Source organism: Artemia sp. Qi Xiang Cuo, chromosome 10 (assembly GCF_049724085.1).
Source record: "Artemia sp. Qi Xiang Cuo chromosome 10, ASM4972408v1, whole genome shotgun sequence".
Lineage (NCBI taxonomy): Eukaryota > Metazoa > Arthropoda > Branchiopoda > Anostraca > Artemiidae > Artemia > Artemia sp. Qi Xiang Cuo.
In genome coordinates this window covers 64,472,798-64,499,360 of record NC_142803.1, presented here as the reverse complement: position 1 = coordinate 64,499,360, position 26,563 = coordinate 64,472,798, and the positions used below count along the sequence as shown (strand labels likewise).

General features: G+C 33.5%; 1 protein-coding gene across 1 annotated transcript in view; it reads left to right on the top strand.

Annotated features, from left to right (window-relative positions):
* LOC148948032 (uncharacterized) overlaps positions 1-26,563 on the top strand; it is a 51,917-nt gene that overhangs the window by 17,892 nt on the left and 7,462 nt on the right. The window contains exons 2-3 of the mRNA XM_089095673.1: positions 11,100-11,253; positions 17,953-18,080. Coding sequence (XP_088951799.1) covers positions 11,252-11,253; positions 17,953-18,080 — 130 coding nt within the window. The 5' untranslated portion in view covers positions 11,100-11,251. The remainder of the gene's footprint in view (positions 1-11,099; positions 11,254-17,952; positions 18,081-26,563) is intronic.

Sequence of the window (26,563 nt, the reverse complement as noted above, 5' to 3'; positions counted from 1 at the left end):
GGGTGCCAGGGCTTCTTGTATCGCTATTGTTGCGAATAGAACAGTACTGCTTCTGTAATCTTGCACTTTTTTGCCAATTTCTTGCATTTTATTGTATAATACTTGTAATTTTAGGACATTGTCGGGATAATTATATCCCTTAACATCCGTGGCGTCTCTTATTGATTCCATTTCACTCTGGATTTTTGTGGTCTGCTCCTTAACTTCCAAAAACTGGGTCTCGATTAATTTATCCATTTGCTTAGTTACTAGGATCTCATTTATTTTTTTGTTCATTTTTTCTTGGGAAGCCTTAACTTCACTAAGAGATTTAAGCATGGCTTCCATCATACTCTCGATTTTCAGTCTTTCTGTTATTAATTGTGCCGAGGTGTCTAGAAGTTTCGATCGTATTAGAAATAGCTTGTCCATATTCGTTCTGTCTGTAACGGGGTGGCACTAGATATTTTTCTTTTGGAGGAGGGGTTGAACAATTCTTGTTCTTCTTATATCTTCAGGGTTTTTTATGAAGCCGAGATTCAGTTTATCTGGAAAAGTTACCTATTAATTTCCTTCGACTTTTTGTGGGTAGCTTTCGTTGAAATGTCTTATTCATATACCTTTGTTTTAAGGTTATTTTTTTCAAGCTGCTCATTTTGTCTTAATATTACTTTATGAGTTTTTTGGGGTACTTGATTCCTGGAAGTATTTCCTTTTATCTGGTTTTTTACTTACTCTGACAGAACTTGAGGTAATTCTCTGTTAGATCTCATGCGCTTTATTCTTTTTTTACTTTTCCATAGATATTAAGTCACACTTCTTTTGCTGTTTCAATAGGAATTTTTGGCCTTTTATTTTAGCCTGTTTTGCATGTGCGGTAGCCGAAGTTGGTTTTCGTTTTTGTGTGTCTTGGGGCTCATCGGGAGCTGATTCATCGTCGGATTGAGTAGAACTAGTTCCTGACGATTCATCGTTAGGGCTTTCTGGGGTGGTCATTTGCAATTTTCGAGTATCAACTGCCCTTGCTTATCTCGTCTCCTCTCGAGGTAGAGGGTTTATTTTCCACTTTCTCGGGCTGAACTCCTATTTCGGGGGAGTTAAAAGATTCTTGGGAACTCTGGGAGGAGTTGAATGTTTGTGGAGAGTGTCTCCATTGTTTGAATGCCATATCCTCTGGGGGGTGGGGTATTTTTTGTAACAAGGTGTGTTGCCAGGAGGCTGATTCCTTGGGCTTGACTTTGGATATCGTTATGTGATGGTATTGTCCTAGATTTTCATCTTCAGGGTATTCCTGGGTCCAAGGCAAGGTACTTTGCCTTGTTTTTACTGGGTAATTGATATTGTCCATAGCTTCTCTCAAGTTTTTTGTATTTCCTTTATTTGTATCCCTGGCTGGAGTTTTTCTTATTTTTGCACCCGGGGTTTCCATAGCTCTGTTTAATTCATTCTGCGACGATAGGGGTCTTTCTATCGGGGTTGCTGGGGATACCATGTCATCGGGAAATCTCTTGGGAGGACATGGGGTCGAAATTCTATCAGGGAAAAATTGGGTTTTCGGGGACAGCGTATAATCTAATTCTTCCGAGCTTTCTGATGATGAACTTTCTGGACCTTTTGGGGTTTATACTGGTATGGGTATTAAGGGTTTTCTTTTAGGGATGACTAGATTTTTCATTGCTAAAAATTCTTCAAAGTTTTCCTCGTCGCTATGATTCTCGAAATAGTTTTGTTTGAAATTGAAAGGTTTTAACTCGGCTAGCCTTGATTCACAAAATAGTTAATGAGAGCCGAACGCATTTCATCCTTAACTTGGTTTCTTTTAATGTTAGCTATAGACAAAGGGCTATGATTGACTTTGTTTTCTTCTATTTGGACTTTACGTTTGTTCCTCTTATGTTTTCGTTTACTGGAATTAATGGCATTTATTTGTTTATTTTCATTGTCGGAGGGGTTATTCTCAGGATATCTACTTAAGTAATCGCAGCGGGCATTTTGTTTACCGGTCAAATGTTCAAATTCATAATCCAGATCTTGGATTTTCATTATCCATCTAGCTAAGATTCCAGTTGGATTTTTGAATGTGCTTAGGTACTGCAAGCTTTTATGGTCCAAACGTAGCTTAAATTTTCGACCTACTAAATAATATCTGAATTTGTCTAAATGGTGGATTATAGATAGTAGCTCCAATTGCGTTCCAGAATAACTGCTTTCGCCTTTCGATAGAGTTCTACTTGAATAGCATATTACTTTCTCTATATACTGAGGGGATTTTTGTAAAGGATCGGGGTAGTTTTCTATAGGGATTAATTGGGAAAGGATTGCACCGATGCCCATAGCTGAGGTGTCAGTGGTGACTGCAAATTGTCCTTTTTCAAAATCTGTTAGCGACAATATTGGTTCAATGTGAGCGCTGTTTTGAGTGTCTAAGGAAGTTTGAGCTTCCTGTGACCAGGTAATATTTTGGGGGGTCCCTTTAGTTAGGTCCGTTAAGGGTTTTGAAATTTGCGCGTAGTTACTTATGAATTTTCTAAAGTAACTAGTCAAACCAAGAATTGCTCTCAACTGCTTTCTAGTTTTTGGGGGTTTAAGGTTTTCTACGCATTTTATCTTTTGGGATCTGGTGATATTTGGCCTTGGGTCACTATCATTCCTAAAAATTTTATTTCGGGTTGAAGTAAATTTACTTTTTCAGGTCTACATTTTAGATTACCCTCTCTGAATTTTTCGAAAACTTTGGTTAATGTGTTTAAATGGTCCTCTGGGGTTTGTCCTACACAGATCACATCGTCCACAAAATGGATAATATTTTGTATACCTCGTAATAAGTGTAACAGAGGTCTACATAGTGCGCTTGAACTAGTTTTGAGTCCGAAGGGTACTCTTAAATACTCATAAGAACCACATTTTGTCGTCGAAAAGGCCGTTTTATAAACGTCATTGTCTGCTATCTTAACTTGATGATAACCTTGTGTGAGGTTGAGAGATGTAAAAATTTTATTTTTGGTTGAGATGGAGTCTAGGATTTCATCAATTCGGGGCAGGGGAAACTTGTGCTGACTTCCTGTTTGTTTAGGGCTCTTTAGCCTACTACGAACCCAAGATCCTTGTTTTTTGGTACTAGAATAACAGGAGCCGAATAAAGGATTTTACTTGGGCGTATAATAATGTTTTTTTCTAGTTCTCGGATTTTAGATTTTATCCACTTTTCGTAGGAATTAGGGATGCCATAGGGCTGTTTTGCGGCAAGCAACCCTGTAGTTTGGATAGAATGTTCATAGAACGGTATCAATCCAATGTATTCTTCACATGTGGAAAATATATCTCTAAAATTCCAGAGCAATTCATATAATTTATCTCTTAATTGCGTATCTTGGATATGGTCTAATTTAAATTTTTGTAAAAATTGGGGTCTTTTTAGTGGGTACCTATTCTTTGGATTGCCAACACCAATGCTATTAACTAGTCTTTTCTTGGAGTTTTTCCATTTGTTTAGCTCGTGCTCAGAAATCACTTGTATTTAAACGAGGCATGTTGCCTTTTTTAATGTGATCGTATCATTTTCATGTGTATTAGTCATCCAAATAATACCTTCTCCTTTCTCATATAAAATGATCTGTTCCTCACAAAATAGATTTTTGGGGATTTTTCCACACGGGGATGCGAACCAAATTTTGGAATTGTCATTTAGGGGGGTGACCATTTGAGAGATTTGAACTCTTTGCATTATTTTTGGGGGGATTTTTGTTTTACGCAGGACGAATCCATAGTATTTTTCTTCCGAATCATTTTCTTTTAAGTTAAGATTGGCGCTTGGTTGCGTCAATTCTTCCGCTTGTGGGGTTGGCTGTAAGGGGACAGTACCGAGGTTTATTATCTCGTTCCATAGTTCTGTTATTTTCTTTGTTTCTGTTTGTCTATGCTTCTGGATTTTCCCTATTTTTGTTTTTATTGACTCGATCCATTTGCTGCTTGATTTTCTCCCAAAGGACGAGAAATGGGGTACAAAAGACTTTATTCTATTCACTGTTGCTTCCCCTTTCTCCACGCATTGGAGAATAGGATCGTATGGATACACGAGTCTTTGATTTGCTATATCTAATAGCACTTTATTCGATTTTAAAAAATTAGCACCAATTATAGCCTCATATGGGAAATTCTTGCATATTATGAAGTTTGTAGGAAAGATTCTATTATCTTTTGTCACATCTAGGCGTATGGAGCCTATTGCTTCCAATAAATGTCCTGTGACGCTAGGTAAATTGGGAATATTAAAATTTTTCCGTCGCTTAATATATACTGGTAGGCTATTAAATACATTCGAGTTTATTATGTTAACTGATGCACCGGAATCTATTAACGCTTTGAAATTAATACTTGCAACACCAAAGTCATTTAATACAGGTAATATGTCATTATTATCACTTAAAGAAGGTACAACTACTGGAAGGGACCGATAAAAAATACTCGCCTCCAGGGTCCCGGTTAATTTTCTTGGGGGCCTAACTCGTTTCCCTGTGCACTTATTTGACAGGTTGGCGTTTGATATTGGGGCTCGGTGGGAACTTCCGTCGCAAGTTGATTGACATTTGATTGTCTTGGTTGCCATGTATTGTTGCTCGGGTTGGGATTTCTTGGGCCGACGGCTCGCGGCATTTGTTCATTTTGTATTGAAGAAAAAATTCTTTCGTTTCCCAAAAAATTTTTTCGTTTCCCGTCGGGAAAAAAAATCCTCTGTTATCGCACGTATTCCTATTAAATCTAGTCGGATACACTGTCCGTGAATTGAATTGGTACATGTTTTGTCGCGTATTTGGGTTGGGCAACCGATAATTATTTTGTCGGTTGGGGGAAGGATTTGAATACGCAAATCCTTGTTAATAGGGGTTGCGGAACGATGGGGGCGTGGGGGGTTATTTCTATAACTTCCTGATCCATTGGCATTTAGGTTTGTTCCCCCGAACAAACGGTTATTAAAACTGGGGGTTGCTGATGTATAGTTGTTTCTCGTACGGCATTCCCTGGCAATATTTCCTTGTTTATTACATGCTTAGCATATAATTGGGGGGTTGTTTACGTAGTTTGCCGTATTCGTGGGTGCGAAACGTACAATTCTTTGCCTGGTAGGGGTTGGGGACCTATTTTGGTTCGGTTTTGGTGAATTATCTCTCGAGAAAAATGCGGGGGAAATTGCTCGTGATCGTCCCGGAGTTGATTCTCCGACATTATTTATTATTGACCTATTGTGTTTTGCCACAATCGTGTCAATTTCAACCATTCTCTCTGCTTCTTGATTTGCAAACTCTAATGTTTGAATATTTTTTGATATTATCATTCGGTAAATTTTGGGGCTTAATCCTTGCAAAAAAGCATTTAATGCAATTTTATCATATAAAGGACCAGTTTATTTCCCATATTTAGCCTCAATGGATATCATTACTTTGTGCAGGTATTCCCTAACATTTTGGGTTTCGTCGAAACATACAGTTCCGTGCTTTAATTAGTGTGTTGAAGTTGTTTCAACAAATATTTCTCGGAAAGCTTTTAGCAATTTTTCTATTGAGTTTATTGGAAGGTTGTTATCTTCCCCTATTGCATTTTCTATATGTTTTAGAAATGTTAATGCTTGCCCCTTAAGTCTCATTAATAACATGCCTACTAATGATTTTAAGTCAGTTTTAATTGGTTTAATTGGATACTAAACTCATATACGTCTGAATCTCCGTTATATGTGGGAAGGGATTTTGAAATTTCCACTGTTTTGGCAATAAGTTTTTGCTTAGCTATTGTTTGTTTGTATCTAACGACATATTGATTAGTTTTTTTTCAAAAAAAATTAAAGTTCGGCACTGGTTTTATTTTTTTGATATCACTCAAATTTGACAGTTCCAAATTATATTTTTTGTTACTATTTTCTTAAGGGGACTTAGGCCTAACAGAATATTGCAATTTAAACACTGCACAAAATATTACACTTTATTTATGCTTAATATTTCTCAATAATCTTTTTTTGTAGAAAATTATGTCCTTGTGTTCTGCTCCTGTAAACAGGCGCCGCGCCACTTCTAATGGGGGGGGGGTTCAATTAAAAGTTTGTTCTTATATTTGTAATGGGGGGTTTTCAATAAAAAGTTTTTTTCTTATATTGTCAGTTGATTCTTTATATAAAAATTTTCAATTAATTGTTTCTATGAGTATTTTCCAATTAATTCTTAGTTGGCGGTTCGCCACCAGCACACCAGAGTAGAGGGGGAATTTCGTGTGTCGGGAGCTTAAATTAGCGGTTCAAATGGGGAGCATATACTAGTGGCCATACTGAGTCGAAATCAGATTGAAAGGATTCGGGTTCCCTTGAGAGCGATTGGAACCACAAGAACTAACTATCTTGAGAAATACTAACATAAAGAGAATAAAATAAGAAAGTAATGCATTTATTTTTACTCACATGATTGGTACAAAGCTTGAAGGGAATATCGAAAGCACTTCGCAGTCAAAGACACTAAGATAAAGTTGCCAACTGGGCAATACAAGTAACAGTGAATTCACCAATAATAATTGCTTTCGGAAGTTAATTCAAACTGAAAATAGACTCACATAAGACTGTTTTTAGGCTCACATAAAACTCATCATAGATTAGACTGACAATCGACTCCAAAAAGACTGATAAAAGATTAACTCAAACTTGCTAAGTTTGAAAGTGCTATACTCTGCGATTTCGCCTAAGGCTACATTCAGGCGTTGCTGAAAAGTACATTACATCGGTTTTATTGGTTCTGATTCTATGTCCTCGATTACTATTGGACAGGGATGTACCAATCAGCTAGTCGATTTAAATTGACTTTGATACAATTTAACGACTTTTTAAAACTTCACTTTGGAATTTTTCTTAGCGAAATAAATTTTCACCTTGTAATTAGAGCGGGATACATAGTTCTTTTTTGTATTTCAAGAAACCATTTTTTAAAGTTTTACCTAGTAATTACAGTGGAATACATAGTTTTATTTTATATCTCGCGTGACCGTTTTGTGTATAATAATTTCTACCATCTCTTGATCGTTTGGAAATTCAAACTCAAGATTTAAATTACATTGTTTGTTCCCCGTCATGTACAATTGGTCACGCTGATTATTTATTGCTGTTACATTTTTCGTGGAAACGATAGAGTTACAATTGTGATACAATTTTTTCGTTACTTTTTAAGTTTTACAATTAAGTGTTACTTGATCTGTAGTTTATTTGAATTTTCGGGTTCGTATTTTGTGCAATTTTATTTTACTTGGAAAATTTCGGGGTCATGAAAATTGATTCTATTACACATACGCTGGGTTCTAAGTTTGAGGTCTATTTTAAAAATACCTTGAAGAACTAAAATACTCTACTAAGATTCTGGTAAGGCTGGAGCAGTATGTTACACTTACTATAGACCCAAAAAAACTATCATTTCCCAAATTTATCAAGGTAAAGACCCTATCTCGATAGGTTTAACTCTGGTGTCTAAAGAATTCCTTGTTCGTGGGGTTCAGGTTCAGGTTCATTTATTATTCAATCTTACATAATGACACTAAATATATACAGATATCTGGCAGTGAGACAAACAAGGGGTTTTTGGTATATTGAAAGAACTGATCAACGACTTACGGATAGATTAACCCAGCATTCTTGTTCAAATAATATTACACTTAAAAAGTGGAAAAAAAGAAAATTTTGACTCTCTCGTTCCAGAGCACATTTTTGAAAACCCCTATCATACTTTTCTATTTAATCAGGCTAGCCTAATTTTGCAAGATGAAGGTTTTGTCCAGCACTACAGAGAAGCTGTTGAAATTTATAAATACCAAAATTTAGGTCTAGCTTTGAACAGAGATTCAGGTGATTTAAGAATAAATGAATCGCATTTCGGTTTTCTCAAAAGAGAAGCCGATACTTTAATAGTCCGAGATATAAGCCCTGTAACACTTTCCCAATCACTTAATCAGACAAATAAACAACCCCTTCAGTCTGAAAGACTGTCTACGAGGAATACAATTATTAAAATCAGGAGTCAGATGACATAGCTGTCAAACTCATTCAATGCTGTTTCGTTTTGAATGAATGAATGTTTGTATTTTATTTCTCAGTTATTCGCTAGTATCCGTCAATGGCGGTTCAATTTTGAATTTCTTTGCAAATCACGGATATTGGTGAATGACTCACTTTTATTGTTGTTTGGTATTCGGTTTTAATTCTTAAAATTTTTTGGCTTTTATTGATTTTTATTCATCTTTTAGTTTTTTTTTGTTTTTTTTTCACCTTCACATTTACTTTCCACGTTTTATTTGTTGGTTTGTTCTTCGGCACTCGCATTGATTATATTTTTTCGTTTCGCGCTAAAGAAGAGAGGCGTTTGTCCCCTCGAAATATTCACTTTGTTGTGTTTTTAAGTATTTTCATTTGGCCTTTAAAAACCCCATTTTAGCTCGTTATTCTTTCTTTATGTTACTTTCTTGAAGTATTTCTTCTTAACTTTTTTATCATTGCTCTTATTCTGGAATTTAAGCTAAAAACAAATTTTAAGTTCAAAGAAAAAAAAAAGTTCAGAAGAAAAATAAATTTAAAAAAGGCTTAGAGGGGGAGGGAGCAAAAAGTGTGGGTAGGGGCATTCGGGTCCTTGAGGGGGATTTTGAAACCCAAACTCATGCAAAAGCCTGGTAATGGAGAAAAGTGTGCTCGGGACCATTGTATTACTAAAAAAAAGTACCTGGCCGGCGGGAGTCATTACAATTTTTGAACCGAAACAAGTGTCATGGACCATGAAAATACATTTGTGCTCGGTACCATTAAAGTGCAAAACAGAATATGTGTGTCTAACAACCATAAGAAATCACTTTGGTATGCATATCCTCAGAATGATGCCAAACAAAAGCACTTGGCAACAACAGATTAATAGATTTCGCTTAGAATGTATTCTTAAGAACACAATAATATCATTGACTTATAGGTTCTGTTGAATAACGCATCGTTCTTGAAATTCTCGGAAACAAACCAAGAAATTCTCGGAAGCAAAGAGTTTTAGGAATGATGCCAAGATATTTCCGGATGCTTTTATCTCAAGGCATAGTTATTGCATATTTTCGGGGCTTCCTGCCCCTTTTCATTATTTTGTCATATAAATAACCTGTTTTCCTCTTCGTAATTAAATTTGCATAGATTTACTTATAATATAACTATCAATTACAAGTCAAAGTCCCGTTGCTAGGCCAGTGGCGTTGAAATAAGTAAATTTTGGGCTCAAATGTATTTATCTCTTCCTGGACTTGACTATTGATTGTTAATAGTATTCAAAAAGTGTTTGATTTTGAATCTTTTATTTATAGGTTTGCCCAGGGTCAATCTAGATTCTACCCCTGCACAAAGTTCTTTGTCAAAAGTGTGGATTTGCTTTTAGTCTGTTTTAGATTTTGTTTAGTTCGTTCCTAGACTGCAAAGTCTGTTTTCAGAGTTTATAGATATATGTATTGTTAGAGTGACCTGTGGGAGAATACAATGGAGTTATTTTCTACATCCGTGTAAAATCTTTTCCCCCGAAATCAGGCTGGGTAGGAAAAGAGTTCACGAGAAATATCGTCATTAGTGTATCGACAGGGGATCTGTTACCCTCCAAAGAGATAAATAATGGTTATGACACAGGTTGTGGCACTCTCAGCCCAGTGTTTGGCCATTTTGATCATAACCACCACTCTAACGAATACCCTAATGAAACCGCCAGTGATACTGTATAGCGTTAGAGAGATCAAGTTACTGGTAGCTCCAAGGCAACCATTGCGGTGGTGCCAGCTTTGACCCCAGACATAATTGGGGTACCAGCGGTAATTATACATTATAACACATATTAACTCAGCACGATACAGTGATGCTTAACACCAGCTGGCTGGCACCCAGAAACAATGAATTGACAGCATTTACTTATAATGCATTTCTAAGAGCATAATAATAACAATGACTTTTTGGCTCAGTTCATTAACGTGTCATTCTTTTACCATAGGAAATCTTTGGTCTCATATTCGATTCCCACACCCGACGAAAATTTCATAAAATCAATAGAAAAACTGCTTAGAAACAGAAAATAAATAGGTTGTTGGAAAATTAAACATGTCGCTATCTATAACAGTAATAAAAAAATAGCACCATCTATTACTTTATTTGGATAGATGGCAGCATTGGGGGAAAAACTTTTTGGTACTGGGAATCGAAGGGGTAGGCCTGTCACCAGGTTATTGTCCCCCCCCCCTTTACTCAACTCACAATCTCAACTGTGACCAGAAGCAGATTTGAACTTGTTTTTTTTTACATCCATGAAGATATATCTTTGGTCGGAAACCATAAAATATTGATGCAGAAATGAAACTCCACTAATTTTAAGAGCTAACTCGTAATTTTTTTTTTCAAATCTAAACTAAGACTGAGAAACAAATGGCATATCAATTGAAATAATTGTGTCTCAAGTTTTGCCCTTTGGAGAAAATGGTTCTCTCAGTGCTAACCCGATAAAGCAAATAACCGAATAGAAAATACTGTTTTTGTATTGTTTAAGATAGAAAATATATAATTAAACTCATTGTAAAATATATTAATTAAATTAAAATTTTATTGAAATTGATATTGCTAGGATACCTTCTACACATGAAGGATGACAGATTGCCAAAGATTGTTCTTGTGTGCCAACAATCAAGGACCAAACGAAATGTAGATCGTCCCCAAAATGGGTGGGAGGATGTCATAAGTAAATATTTAAGGAAAACAGGAACTTCTTGGGAGAGTTTACAGAGGGGGCTTAGTATGGATTTGGATTGAAGAAGAGAATGAGTAGGTATTTAGCCTTAGGTGGCTTAGTGCTGCAATGAGTTATTAGCATCTTTTATGGTTAGAATTGAAAATTTGTTTTATAAACTTTAGAAAGAAAATGTGTTTTTTTTTCATTGGTAGTTCAACTGGGCTAATATCCTTTTTAGTTCAAAATATGCCAAACCAAAGCTTTTTTTCTATTTATCATCTTTCCAGGAATGACAGGGTGGCGTAATATGCATTGTTTTATTGCACTTTTTAAGTTTTACATTAGTTACTTCATTTTATTTGTCTATTTCAGGCAGGCAATTTTATAGATGCACTGAGTGTAACTTTTTCTTATGGTCAGATGAGGTAAAGCATGTGCGAGGTTCAATTCAGACAGGAAGACCACCACAAGCTCAAAATCATACAATTGGAGTCACATATTGCCACTGTGCCATTCAGGCTAAAATGTAAAAAGTTTGAATTCTATAACCAAGTGGTTCTCAAACCACTGTACGCGTATCACCTGGGGGCACGCAAAAAAATTAGGGGGTACGTGGCCAGCAAACCAAAATTAAAATAACCCTTTAACTCTAAGACTGGCAATTTTATTTATATCTTGGCTATAGTTTACTTAGTTCCGGTAACTGAGAAGGGGTTCATAGAATGTTTTGAGGGTAAAAATGGGTACAGTGTCTAAATAAGTTTGAGAACCACTGCTCTAACATATTCTTTTATCTATTTGCAGAAAATCTATGTAATGATGTTCCAGCAGGTGCCCAAAAAGTGGGTCTAAAAGGAAATTTTGATCATGAGAAGAATGACATTTGTAACTTAAAACGAGCAGCAGTTTTAAAGCTACTTGATGATTTGTAGCTTTTCCCGGGTGATTTGTGGAAAACTGCCCCTCTTGTCTCCTCCCCCTCTAAACGATGCCACTGGCTATGGCTCGCATATTTCTCTTTCTTCTGAAGATACAGTCTTGAGATATCTGTCAATCTGTTTGAAAACCCGGAGATTGATGGATTCGCCTTTGATGCAAAACTAATCAAAAAACTTTTTGCACAAACTAAGTTTTTCAAAAAAAGGTAAAGAGCTCCATTAAACCAGAAAGAAACAAAAATAGAATTAAATAATGTACCAATGATACAATTACCACAAATCAGTATCAATAAATAAATGAAGCCCAAAACAAACAGAATTTAAAATAAGTCAAACTCAAAACGAGAAGAAATTAATCTGTGTATGCATCTAAGCCCTATGCTTTCTAAAAGCTAGAATATAACTCGTACTTTACTGAAAAAAACTCAAATGACAAAAATGAGCATTTTAAGTTTATTATACATATGCTGATATTTATTCCTTAAAATCTTAATTAATTTTTGATTTCTTATAAAAGTGAAAACATTTAAAAGAATTATTTAAGAAAAAGAAAAATTATATTTTAGCTTTTAGAAAGCATAGGGCTTAGAACCCTGCACAGATTATTTCTGCTGGTTTTGAGTTTGAATTATCTTAATTTCTGTTTGTTTTTGGTTTCATTTATTTATTGATACTGATTTGTGGTAGTTATATCCTTGGTAGATTATTTGATTATATTTTTGTTAGTTTTTGGTTTAATGGAGTTTTTTACTTTTTTTTTGAAAAACAAATTTTGTGCAAAAAGTTTTTCTGATTAATTTCTGTTCGTTTTATATTGACATAGTCTTTTTTAGGGAGAAAGACTGAGCCACTTTTACAGTTAAACAACCATCCCTTCCATAAAAATCTTTAATAACCCTAGGGCATAACTTTCAACCCTTGCCCCTAATCCCTGGGGTTTGTTTCAACACCAAAAGCCTTGTTATATGATATTTAGACAATTTTGAATAGAATCGGTATCTCAAAATTTCTATTAGAAGCATTTCGGGATAATATGACGTGTGTGTAGGGGGGAGAGGGTAGCTGTCCTCTGATCACATTGCTCCTAAAAAGAGCACTAGAGCGTCTGATTACCTATCTAATGAGCCCTCTTTGAAGTTTATATGACCACACTTTCTATAAAAACTCTATATATCCCCAGGGCATAACTTACAACCCTTGCCCTGAGGGCTGGGGGTATTTGTTATCCTCAAAGAAATAGTTTCCAGTCCTTTCTGATAGGCTTAAAAAATGGCTATATCAAAATTTTGATCGGAAGTATTTGGGGAAATGATAGCCGTGGAGGGAGACATTTGCCCTCTGATCACTTTCGATTAATAAAAGAGGCACTATTCCTCTCAATTTCCAATCGAATGGGCCCTTTTTGAAGCTTCTACGACAAAACTTTCTATAAGAATGTTAAATACCCCAAGGGAATAACTTGCGACCATTGTCATGAGGGCTATTGAGGGAGGGCACTAGAACTCTCGATTTCAAATTGAATGCGCTCTTTGAAGTTTTTACGACAACCCTTTCCATATAATGTGTCTCTGGGAAAAAAATAATAATAGTAAAACATTGGAGCCGTGTGGCCTTTTCTATAGGCACTACTATAGTGTTGCCTCTGATTTCTGTTCGTTTTGAATTTCATTTATTTATCGATGCTTATTTGTGGTAGTTTCACGCTTGGTGGATTATTTGATTTTATTTTTAATCGTTTTTGGTTTAATGGAGTTCTTTACTTTTCTTTGAAAAATTTATTTTGTGAAAAAATTTTGCTTAATTAATTTCTGTTCGTTTTATATTGACATAGTCTTTCCAGAGAAAAAGCAAAAAAATATTTTAAATCTTTTCTTTTTTTAAGACTTTATAATTTGGCCTGCTATTTTTATGCTGGAGAAAAATTTTCAGCAATTTTTAACATCATACGACCTTTTAAAATCTGCACACAAATAGTAGTGTTTAACTTAGTTTCATACCTTCTCTAGTTGACCTGAAATAGAAAACTTCATACCATTCGCAAAAAAACTGATTACTCTCCTTGATAGCTTGGATGCACTTACGCTATTTTGATTTGGTTATATTTTAAGAGCAGAAGTAGCCCTGAAAGTTTGAACATGATATGCTCAGTTGTTCTTGGGATACTGCTGAGATGCCTTATTGGGAATTAGCATTTCGACAGTGCATTTTGATTTAATCTTAGGGCAACATTTAGTTTTTAAACACAATGGGCAAATGGGAGGGTGGGCGTGGGAGGGGGATTCGTTGCCCTCCAATCCCTTTCGACTATTAAAAGAGCATTAGCCCTTTCTATTTTCAATCGAATGAGTCCTTTTCGGTGTTCTTAAGATAACTTCTTCGATACGAAGTGCCCTGGTCTAAATAAATAAAAAATATATTGTACCCACATAGGTCTTTACTATAAAAATGTCAAGGCTTCCAATCACTTTCAAGTATTAAAAAGGGCCCTAGCCCATTCAATTTCCAATCAAATGAGCCCTTTTTAATTTTCTACCACATCACTTTCAATAAACACCTTATATGCACACAGGGCATACCCTTGCACTGAGGGCTGTGAGGGTGTTTTAATCCTCAAAGACCTAATTTCTGGAATTTTCAACTACGTTAAACAAAACAGTTATCTCAAATTTTTGATTGATTGTGTTAGGTGAAATGGTTGGCGTAAGAGTGGTGTTAGTTGCTCTCCAATCGCTTTCAACTATTAAAAAAGGCATTAATCCTTTCGATTTCTAATCGAATGAACCCTTTAGAAGTTTCTACGACAACGCTTTCAATAAAAAAATTCTATGCTCCCAGGGCATAACTTACCACCCTTGCCCTGAGGGCTGAGGGGGGGATTATCATCCTCAAAGACATAATTTCCAGAACTTTCAATAACGTTGAAGAAAATTGCTATGTCAAAATTTCGATTGGATGTGTTTTAGGAAATGGTGAGCGTGAGAAAGGGGTTAGTTGCCCTTCAATCACTTCCGACTATCAAAAAGAGCACTAGCTGTTTGAATTTCCAATTGAATGAGCCCTTTTTGAAGTTTCTACGACAACGCTTTTTATAAGAACCTTATATACCCCAGGACACAGCTTACAACCCTTGCCCTGAGGGCTGTGAGGGGGTTGCAGTCCTCAAAGACATATTATCCCAAACCTTCAACTACGTTGAACAAAATGGTTATCTCAAAATTTTGATTGGATGTGTTTGGGGAAATGGTGGGAGTGAGAGGGGGTCTGCTTTCCCTCCAATCACTTTCAATTATTAAAAAGGGCACTAGCCGTTTCAATTTCCAATCGAATGATTCCTTTTTGAATTTTCTATGACAATGCTGTCTATGAAAAATCCTTATATGTTTTCAGGGCTTAAATTACAACCCTTGTCCAGAGGAAAGTGGAGGAGGGGGAGTGTCATCCTCAAAAACATAATTTCCGGACTTTTTTACTACGTCAAAGAAAATGGATATCTCAAAATTTTTATTAGATATGTTTGGGGAAATGGTGGGCGTCCAAGGGATGTTAATTACCTTCCAATCTCTCTCGACTATTGAAAAGGGCACAAGCCATTCTAATTTCCAATCGAATGAGCCTTTTTCGAAGTTTCTACGACAACTCTATCGATACTAAGGGCCCTGGTCTAAAGAAAAAATAAATAAATAAATAATTCATTGTGCCAACATCTTTCTTTACTAGGGCAGCGCGATTGCGCTGCCTATGATTCAAACTTAAAACTACAATTTCCGAGAAATTCCATGACTGAATTCCGGATCTGAACTAGAACTGAATTTCCCACAATTGTAGATATGGCATTATATGTTCTTCTGTCATTCAACACGTGAAGTTGTTTTCCGAGCTATCACACATATTAAACCCCAATATCGTTCATCGCTAAAAAATGTTGAAGAGGTCTTACGTCCAACAGTCTCAAACATTCCACCAAGATTTAATTTGTTATGCAATAAAAAACAGGTACATCCATTTCACTAAAGTTTTTCCTTTCATTTCAGTTTAATATTTACAACCCAACAACTGCGTTTGAATATATTCGATTGACGGTCAGAATTCTCTTTTATTTATGCTATTGCCAAAAATTCAATTTTGAGGAAAAATAGGGCATATAATTTTTGTATGTATAATAAAGACACATTTTTAATTTTTGTCGTATTTTTTATTTTAAATTTTTGTATGTTTCTAAACAAATCCTAAAACTTTATGTTTTCATGTGTATTGCTACCTTATAAATGAATCATTGAAAAATATTTATTTGTCTTTCAATTACATTTATATGGGGTCGCTAGAAAACTTGCAATCATAAATAGGGTCGTGAACGAAAAAAGTTTAGGAAGCCCTGATACATTTATGTATATATATATATACACATATATAAATATATATATATATATATATATATATATATATATATATATATATATATATATATATATATATATATATATATATATATATATATATATATATATATATATATATATATATATATATATATATATATATATATATATATATATATATATATATATATATATATATATATATATATATATATATATATATATATATATATGTCTATATATATATATATATCGTTGTTAGATGCGTGCGTCCTTAAATAATCAAATATCTTTGTAAAAAGACTTTAAATTACTTAAAAAGCAAGCAATTAGTAACTGGAAAAATAGTTGTATATATTTTAACAAGGAATTACATCAATTCAAAAACCTTAACAAGCCTTTGAACTACGTGTGTCTTTTGTTATTCATTTTCATTTTTGACACACCGCAGCTTTTCTTCTAACAACTTGTATCTTAGCTCTTCATTTTTATTTTTGACTCGCTCACATGCTCGGTGATGTACTAACATAGTAAATGGTGACATTTACACAAACGAAAATTAAGGCTTTTAACAAATTTTTTGTCAGACTTCTGATCTATCTAGATCGTTTTTTTTTATGCGAGAATATTCCCCGAAGTTTTCCTGCAAAAAAATTTGGAGGCGTATATATATATATATATATATATATATATATATATATATATATATATATATATATATATATATATATATATATATATATATATATATATATATATATATATATATATATATATATATATATATATATATATATATATATATATATATATATATATATATATATATATATATATATATATGTATATATATACATTTATATATATATATATATTCGGATTGTTTGGTCGGAGGTTATATGGGAGGATCTTTCCATGAAGGAAGTTTTCATGGGGGAAAGGACATTGCTATGAAGGGGACGCCAGATTTTCCAGCATTATTTAAAAAAAGATCAGAAATTAAATATAAAAAAACAAGTTTTTCAACTGCAACAGCAGCAACATCAAAACTTAAAACGAGCAGAAAATATTACATCTATGATTGGGTTCACCCCCTAGTCAATACCTCTCTCTTTAAGCCAAAGATTTATTAGTACTTTCATAGGAGCTATTTATTCTAATTAACGGTCTTTGTGATTAAGCGGTCATTTTAAAGAATTGGAAAAAAAAATCGAACTTTAGCTTAAAGAGCAAGGTATTGACTAGGGAGCAGACCCCCTAATATCCATATTAAAAATACATGAATATAGAAGTTCGTTGCGTAAGTTAATTCGTAATTTACGTATATTTATTACTAATAAAAACGTTTGTAAATAAAATCAAACAAGTTTTGAGAAAGCCATTTAACCAAATAAAAGTAAAATTAATACGCAAATTTTGTTTTAATTATTCATGTACGGTGAGCCAAGATCAAAATCTGTATTAACTCAAAAATGTACAAAAATTAAATATAAAAAAACAAGTTTTTTTTTAAATGAAAGTAAGGAACGACGTTAAAACTTAAAACGAACAGAAATTATTCCTTATATGAAAGGGGCTGTCCCCTTCTCAGCGCCTCGCTCTTTACGCTAATGTTTGACTTTCTCACAACTCTATTTTTCAAACAATAAAAAAATTTAGCGTAAAGAGCGAGGTGTTGAGGAGGCGACAGCCCTTTTAATATAAGGGAATAATTTCTGCTCGTTTTAAGTTTTAACGTCGTTCCTTACTTTCATTTAAAGAAAAAAACTTTTTTTTCATTTAATAATATTACAAAAATGATGGGTGTATTATTGAATGTATAATACCCATAGAATTAGTTTCCTTTAGAGTAAACTGTACGTAAACTATGGACCTAAATATTCGTGTTTTTGTATTCTATCCCTTTTTTAGGTCAGTAGTAAAGAAAGAAGGATCCAACACTGGTCGTCCGTTTTTTGTTTGCTCAAAATCTGAAACTCAAAAATGCAATTTCTTCCAATGGGCTGATGAAATTCCGGCTACAAACCAGTCTTTTTCAGGTAAAGAAGTCAAGTTATATTCAAAAGAGATAATAATTTTCTTAAAGAGATAAGAGATAAAAATCCCGAAATAATTTTGAGAAAAGATAAGGGGGCTATAAAAAAGCAATAAAATGTGCATTTGTCTATAATCTTCCAGAGCCGGGGGATGGGGATTTCAAACACCAAAATATTCCCAAAGTCAAAAATATTGTTATTTTCTTTTTAGTGTTTAGGAATAGTTCCAAAACATGACGACATATTTAAAAAGAACCAATATTGTATGTTTTGAGATATTTCTGTATCATTATATGTGCATAAGAGAAGGGTACCCTCCTTAATATAGTGTACTCTGTCAGCTATGAAAAAAATATCAAACTTAGCCAGAATCAACATCTCGACTGCGAATAATGACAAATAGGTCAGTTTTCTCTGCTCCCCGACCGATTATTGTGGTCTAATAGCTTATGTTATTCCTTTAATTTGAATAAATTCAATTTTTTGTTTTCTTTATTTCCAAGATTATTTGAATCAAATACAAACTAAAAATAATAGCCTCATTTTAAATTTCCTTTATTTTTATTCCAGTATCTGAAGTATCAGTATGTGAAGCAGAGGCTTGCCAAACATTACAAATCAGAAAATATTATTATCTGTGAAGACTTCTGCTATCACTTTGTAGACTATGATTGTTTTCTTTTTCATGCTTAGGTAAAGTCTCCCATATCGTTAATAGTAACCGTATACACAGTATCAACCCTACTAGAATATGCTCAAAAGTGTAATAGATATGAACCCTACAAGAAAACTTACGCCTGAAGCAGTGTGGTTTGTCGATTGAATGGCAAAAAGCGACCAATCCTTTGCCTATAAAGTGGTCAAACACATTTTGATAGTATGGTTGTGATTGTATAAGACAACGGGACTGGTTGAGAGTATAATTGTTTGTTGTTGTTTTTTTTTAATCAAAAACTAGAGATCGTCAAATTGCTTATTTAGGAATGATTTTGTTACGAAAAGCTGTCTATCATCCATGCGTTATCCACTGTTCCATTTCTTTGAAGTATTGCTATCAAGAGCGATTTCTGATTTTTTTGGACAATTGCCTTTAGCCGAGAATAGTTTGATATGAATGTGTCGGTAGATAGCTTTTGCGAATTGGATCCTATTAAGGTGGAGAAAAAAGGGTTTAGCATTTGCAGATACTTCGATGTGTAATGTATAATACACAAGTGCTGTTTGAACAGTGTTGTCAATTTAAAATAGAGTTTAACGTTATACTATACTAAAAAGTTGATACTAAGAGAGATGTAGATGGCAAGAAAAGAATTTTAATAACGGATAGCTTTACTTCTTCGATATGTTCTGTATAATGCACAAGTGGTGGGGTGATGGGAGCGGGGTGTCTTAGAGTACTTATAGTGCCTTACTATGGGCCGAGTTGCTAGCGAAAAACCCGTGTGGATGACTTCAATAAAAATTTTTAACAGGAAATCTCTGAAAAAATTTTTGGGGATGGGGCGATGCATGATAGATAGTATGTAGTGGGGGCGTATTGCTTACAAAAACTCGAGTGGATGACTTCAAATAAAAATTTTTACGAGAAATGGCTGAAAAGTGTTTTGGGAGAGTGATCGGTTGATGGCAGAAGGATAGGTGTGTGTTGTCTGTTACCTATGATTTGGGATTGACGGTTTGCTATTTTGAAATTTCCTGAGCTAGGCTTTTTAGCCTTTTGTAGGTGTGTTTTGCCTGAAACTTATAATTTGGGATATGTAGTTTACTACTTTTGATTTCTCCGACCAAAGTTTACAAGTATATAGTTGGTTTTTGTTGTTTGAAACATGTGGTGTGTAATGTCTAGTTTGCTATTTCATGCTTTTATGATCTAGGTCTCCTAGTATTTCGTAGGTGTGTGTTGTCTGAAACTTATGATTTGGGGTATGTAAATTACTATTGTGGGCTTTTCTGAACTAAGGTTTCTTAGTATTTCGTAGGTGTGTGTTGTCTGAAACTCATGATTTGGGGTGTGTAATTTGCTATTTCCAACTTTTCTTAGCCAGATTTCTTATTATTTTCGTGGGTGTGTGTTGTCGTGAAACCTATGATTTGGGATCTTTAGTTTGCAACATCCTGCTTTTCTGAGCTATGTTTCTTAGCCTTTTGTTGGTGTGTGTTGTCTTAAACCTATGAGTTGGGATGCTATTTGGGCTTTTCAGAGCTATGTTTCTTAGTCTCTCATAAGTGTGTGTTATCTGAAACCTACAATTTGGGGTGGGTAGTTTACTATTTCTGGCTTTTTTGAGCTAGGTCTCCTAGCATTTCGTAGGTGTGTGTTGTCTGAGGATTTATGATTTGGGGTATGTAAATTACTATTTCGGGCTTTTCTGAGCTAGATTTCTTAGTCTTTCGCTGGTATGTATTGTCTGAAACTTATGAGTTGGGATGTGTAGTTTGCTATTTTTGACTTTGCTGAGTTAGATTTCTTAGTCTTTCTGAGGTGTTGGTTGTCTGAAACTTATGATTTGGGATGTTTAGTTTGCTTTTTTTGACTTTGCCGAGCTAGGTCTTAGTATTTCATAGGTGTGTGTTGTCTGAAACTTATGATTTGAGATGTGTAATTTGCTATTTCTGGCTTTTATGAGCTAGGTCTCCTAGTATTTCGTAGGTGTGTGTTGTCTGAAACTTTTAATTTGGGGTATGTAAATTACTATTTTGGGCTTTTCTGAGCTAAGGTTTCTTAGTATTTCGTAGGTGTGTGTTGTCTGAAAATTATTATTTGGGGTGGGTAGTTTGCTAATTCGGGCTTTTCAGAGCTAGGTTTCTTAGTCTCTCATAGGTGTATGCTGTCTGAAACCTACAATTTGGGATGGGTAGTTTGCTATTTCTGGCTTTTATGAGCTAGGTCTCCTAGTATTTAGTAGGTGTGTGTTGTCTGAAACTTATAATTTGGGGTATGTAAATTACTATTTCGGGTTTTTCTGAGCTAAGGTTTCTTAGTATTTCGTAGGTGTGTGTTGTCTGAAACTTATGATTTGAGAAGTGTACTTTGCTATTTCCGGCTTTTATGAGCTAGGTCTCCTAGTATTTCTTAGGTGTGTGTTGTCTGAAACTTATGATTTGGGATATGTAAACTACTTTTTCGGGCTTTTCTGAGCTAGTGTTTCTTAGTATTTCGTAGGTGTATGTTGTCTGAAACTCATGATTTGGGGTGTGTAATTTTCTATTTCCGACATTTCTTAGCCAGATTTCTTAGTATTTCGTACGTGTGTGTTGTCTGAAACTTATGATTTGGGATGGTTAATTTGCTATTTCCAGCTTTTATTAGCTAGGTTTCTTAGTCTTTCGTAGGTATGTGTTGTCTGAAACCTATAAAAATAAACTATTTCCGTAAAATCTGAGCTAATAAGGGTTTTTGACCGTAAACTCTAGTTTTGTGTAACAAAATTATGGAAAATACATTTTGTTGACTCATAGGTGAAACTTAAGTCCAGTTATGGATCGGAAAATAAACTATTTCTATAAAATCTGAGCTAATAAGGGTTTTTGACCGTAAACTATAGTTTTTTGTAAGAAAATTATGGAAAATACAATTCTCTGGTTCAAATGTGAAAATTAAGTCCAGTTATGAATCTAAAAATAAACTATTTCTGTAAAATCTGAGCTAATGAGGGTTTTTGACCGTAATCTCTAGTTTTTTTCTGTAAGAAAATGATGGAAAATACAATTATCTGGTTCAAATGTGAAACTTAGGTCCATTTTGGATCGAAAAATAAAACTATTTCCGTAAAATCTAAGCTAATAAGGGTTTTTGACCGTAGGCTCTAGTTTTTTTGTAAGAAAATTATGGAAAATACAATTCGTTGGCTCATAGGTGAAACTTAAGTCCAGTTATGGATCGGAAAATAAACTATTTCTATAAAATCTGAGCTAATAAGGGTTTTTGACCGTAACCTCTGGTTTTTTTGTAAGAAAATTATGGAAAATACAATTTTCAGGTTCAAATGTGAAACTTAGGTCCATTTTGGATCGAGAAATAAAAGTATACCCGTAAAGTCTAAGCTAATAAGGGTTTTTGACCGTAAACTCTAGTTTTTTGTAAGAAATTATGGAAAATACAATTCTCTGGTTCAATTGTGAAACTTAAGTCCAGTTAGGGATCGAAAAATAAACTATTTCTGTAAAATCTGTGCTAATAAGGGTTTTTAACCGTAAACTCCAGTTTTTGTAAGAAAATTATGGAAAATACAATTCTATGGTTCAAATGTGTAACTTAAGTCTATTTTTGGATTGAAAAATAAAACTATTTCCGTAAAATCTGAGCTAATAAGGGTTTTTGACCGTAAACTCTAGTTTTTTTTTCAGAAAATTATGGAAAATACAATTCTCAGGTTCAAATGAGAAACTTAGGTCCATTTTGGATCGAAAAATAAAATTATTCCCGTAAAATCTAAGCTAATAAGGGTTTTTGACCGTAAATTCTAGTTTTTTGTAAGAAAATTATGGAAAATACAATTTTCTGGTTCTAATGTGAAACTTAAGTCCAGTTATGGATCGAAAAATAAGCTATTTCTGTAAAAGCTGAGTTAATAAGGATTTTTGACCATAAACTCTAGTATTTTATAAGAAAATTATAGAAAATACAATTTTCTAGTTCAAATGAGAAACTTAAGTCTATTTTTGGATCGAAAAATAAAACTATTTCCGTAGAATCTGAGCTAATAAGGGTTTTTGACCGTAAACTCTAGTTTTTTGTATGAAAATTATGGAAAATACAATTCTCTAGTTCAAATGTGAAACTTAAGTCCAGTTTTGGATACTCATAATGATGAGGACTGATGGTTCTAATTCATATTTTTTCATAAAAACATGCTATTTTTTTTTAAACTTCGAAATTATTCAACTTTATTTATTTTTTTTTGCACGTATCTTAGAATGACAAAATATGCTGACAGCTCTAACAATTGTACTCTATGATTGGTCAGAGATACGATGTGGCTTTCCCACTGGTATTCTATGTCCAGTTATCGACACTACCTAGTCTATTGCATGTATTAGATCAGTATTTTTTACGCAGTGGAACGATAAACACATAAGTCATATCTTTAAAAAAAAGTGTAGATGGAGCATTTTAATAAAGTGTGTTCACATAACAAGGTTATTATAGCATTGAATGCCGACAAGGAGAAGTATTTAAACTATGAAACAAGTACAAGTGGTAGCACTATTGGAAATGTATGCATGCATTTTCATGACAGAAAGGAATTAAATTTCTTTGGAATACCGAAAAAATTAAACTCTTATGTTGGTGGTTATGCGAGATTGAGATCTCCAGAGATGATTACACTCAAAAAGAATGCCAACATAAAAATAATCGTTGATGATAGAGGGCAACTCCTTGCTACTGTTGCAGGTAACACATTACCTACTGATACATCCAATCGTCAGCTTTCGGGTATTAGCATTAAATGGAAGGTCAATAAAAGAAAGGCCTACTCTTCTACTAATATCATAAGCCATATCTTGTCTACATGCCGAAACTGTTACCTGTGTAAAAATAATGTGATAATATACAGTGAAATTACTAGAAAAATAAAAAGGGCATTGGCAGAAAATACCACTATGGAATATAAACATGAATCGATGAAAAACAAAGCGCCAGCAAACGTTACTGCCATTGATCAAACAGTCAATGAACCAAATAATACTAAAGACGAAAAGCATATTGAACCTGTTGATGAGACACCAGCAAAATTGTGTATGACTCAAAATGGAATAATGATTATTCTACTGATTACGGACTAAGAGAAGACAATAGCTATAATATCAAGAGAGAACATGGTGAACTATTTTATGGAACAGATTCAAAATGTACAAAGTTAATCATTTATATTAATAATGTATCATAATATATTTTTGTATTAATATTCTACATACCATTATTTCATTAAAAATATTACATTGCTATATGTTCATTATTTTAGAGTAAGCTAGCATATCAAACGTTTAGAATGTGTATTAAAACATCGGAGATGTAAGAAAAGGAATTTGCATACATCTATTGTGAGACACATTGGATAACATTGACAAAATATAGGTATCAGAATGAATAAATTCCTTATCAACATCCATTGTTGGATATCTCATTATGTCATTATGCAAAAATTGTAAGTAAGTGAATAAGTAAGTAACCATACGCTCATTTAATTCTCCAATTGCATGTGCATTGCAGAACCTTTGTTAGGTACATTATGAAAAAAAATTGATAAATTTACGTAGTAACATTTACTTTCAATTGCTGTAGCTTCATGGACCCGAAAAGAAACACTTTCACAAAATCTATGCAACGAAGTGATTAATTTCTACATCAATATCCATTTCTCTCATACATAGGAAAAAGTTAACAAAATCTAAGTGTTAGAGTGAATTAATTTTATTTATCCACATCTTTTGTCAAATACATCGGATAAAATTGACAGAATCGAAGTGTCAGAGTGAATAATTTTTTTTATCAACATCTTTTGTCAGATACATCAAATAAAATTGACAAAATCTAAATTTCAGAATGAATAAATGCTTTAACAACATCCTTTATCAGATATGTCGGATAAAATTGACAAAATATAAGTATCAGAGTGACTAAATTCTATATCAGCATCCTTTTTCGGATACATAGGATAAAATATCGGAAAAAATTGACAAAATCTAAGTATGAGATTGATTTTTTATCAACATCTTTTATCAGTTACAACAATTATAATTAACAAAATATAAATATCAGAGAGAATAAATGCTTTTTCAGCATCCTTCGTCGGATATGTTGAATAAAATATGCAAAGTCGACATAGTTTTATTTCATTTTTTAAGGTTAATTTAGACGAGGTTACGTGCGTGCACGTAACCTCGTCTAAATTAACCTTAAAAAAATGAAATAAAGCTTCAATATTCACTCTGATATTTAAATTTTGTTAATTATAATTGTTGTAACTGATAAAAGATGTTGATAGAAAATTAATCTCTTACTTAGATTTTGTCAATTTTATCCGATATTTTATCCTATGTATCCGAGAAAAGGATGCTGATATAGAATTTAGTCACTCTGATACTTAGATTTTGTCAATTTTATCCGACATATTCGATAAAGGATGTTGTTAAAGTATTTACTCATTCTGAAACTTAGATTTTGTAAATTTTATTTGATGTATCTGACAAAGGATGTTGATAAAAAAAAATTATTCACTCTGACACTTAGATTCTGTCAATTTTATTCGATGTATCTGACAAAAGATGTTGATAAATAAAATTTCTTCACTCTACACTTAGATTTTGTTAACTTTTTCCTATGTATCCGAGAAATGGATGTTGATATAGAATTTAATCACTCTTATACTTAGATTTTGTGAAATTGCTGTATTGTCTGTCTAGGAAGCGACTTCAATCGATAATGAATGTTAATAAAGAATTTGTTCAATTTTTTTTCATAATTTTCTGATTTAAATTTCTGTATTGTGTATCCAAGAGGTGAATTCAAGAAAGAGTTTGTTACTTATTTACTTACTTACTTACTTACTTACTTAAAATTTTTTCATAATGACATAATGACATATCCAACAATGGATGTTGATAAGGAATTTATTCATTCTGATACCTAGATTTTGTCAATGTTATCCCATGTGTCTGACAATAAATGTATGCAAATTCCTTTTCTTACATCTCCAATGTTTTAATAGACATTCTAAACGTTTGATATGCTAGCTTACTCTAAAAATAATGAACACATAACAATGTAATATCTTTAATGAAATAATGGTATTTAGAATATTAATACAAAATTATATTATGATACATTATTAATATCAATGATTAATTTTGGACATTTTGAATCTGTTCCATAAAATAGTTCACCATGTTCTCTCTTAATATTGTAGCTTTCGTCTTCTCTTAGTACGTAATCAGTAGAATAATCATTATTCCATTTTGAGTTATACACAATTTTTACTGGTGTCTCATCAACAGGCTCAATATGCTTTTCGTCTTTGGTATTATTTGGTTCATTGACTGTTTGATCAGTGGCAGTAACGTTTGCTGGTGCTTTGTTTTTCATCGATTCATCTTTATATTCCATAGTGATATTTTCTGACAATACCATTTTTGTTTTTCTGGCAATTTCACTGTCTATTATCACATTATTTTTACACAGGTAACCGTTTTGGCACGTAGACAAGATATAGTAGAAGAATAGGCCTTGCTTTTATTGACCTTCCGTTGAATGCTAATACCCGAAAGCTGACGATTGGATGTATCAGTAGGTAATGTGTTACCTGCAACAGTAGTAAGGATTTGTCCTCTATCATCAACGATTATTTTTATGTTGGCATTCTCTTTGAGTGCAATCATCTCTGGAGATCTCAATCTCACCTAACCACCAACATAAGAGTTGAATTTTTTCAGTATTCCAAAGGAATTTAATTCCTTACTGTCATGACAATGCAAGCATATATTTC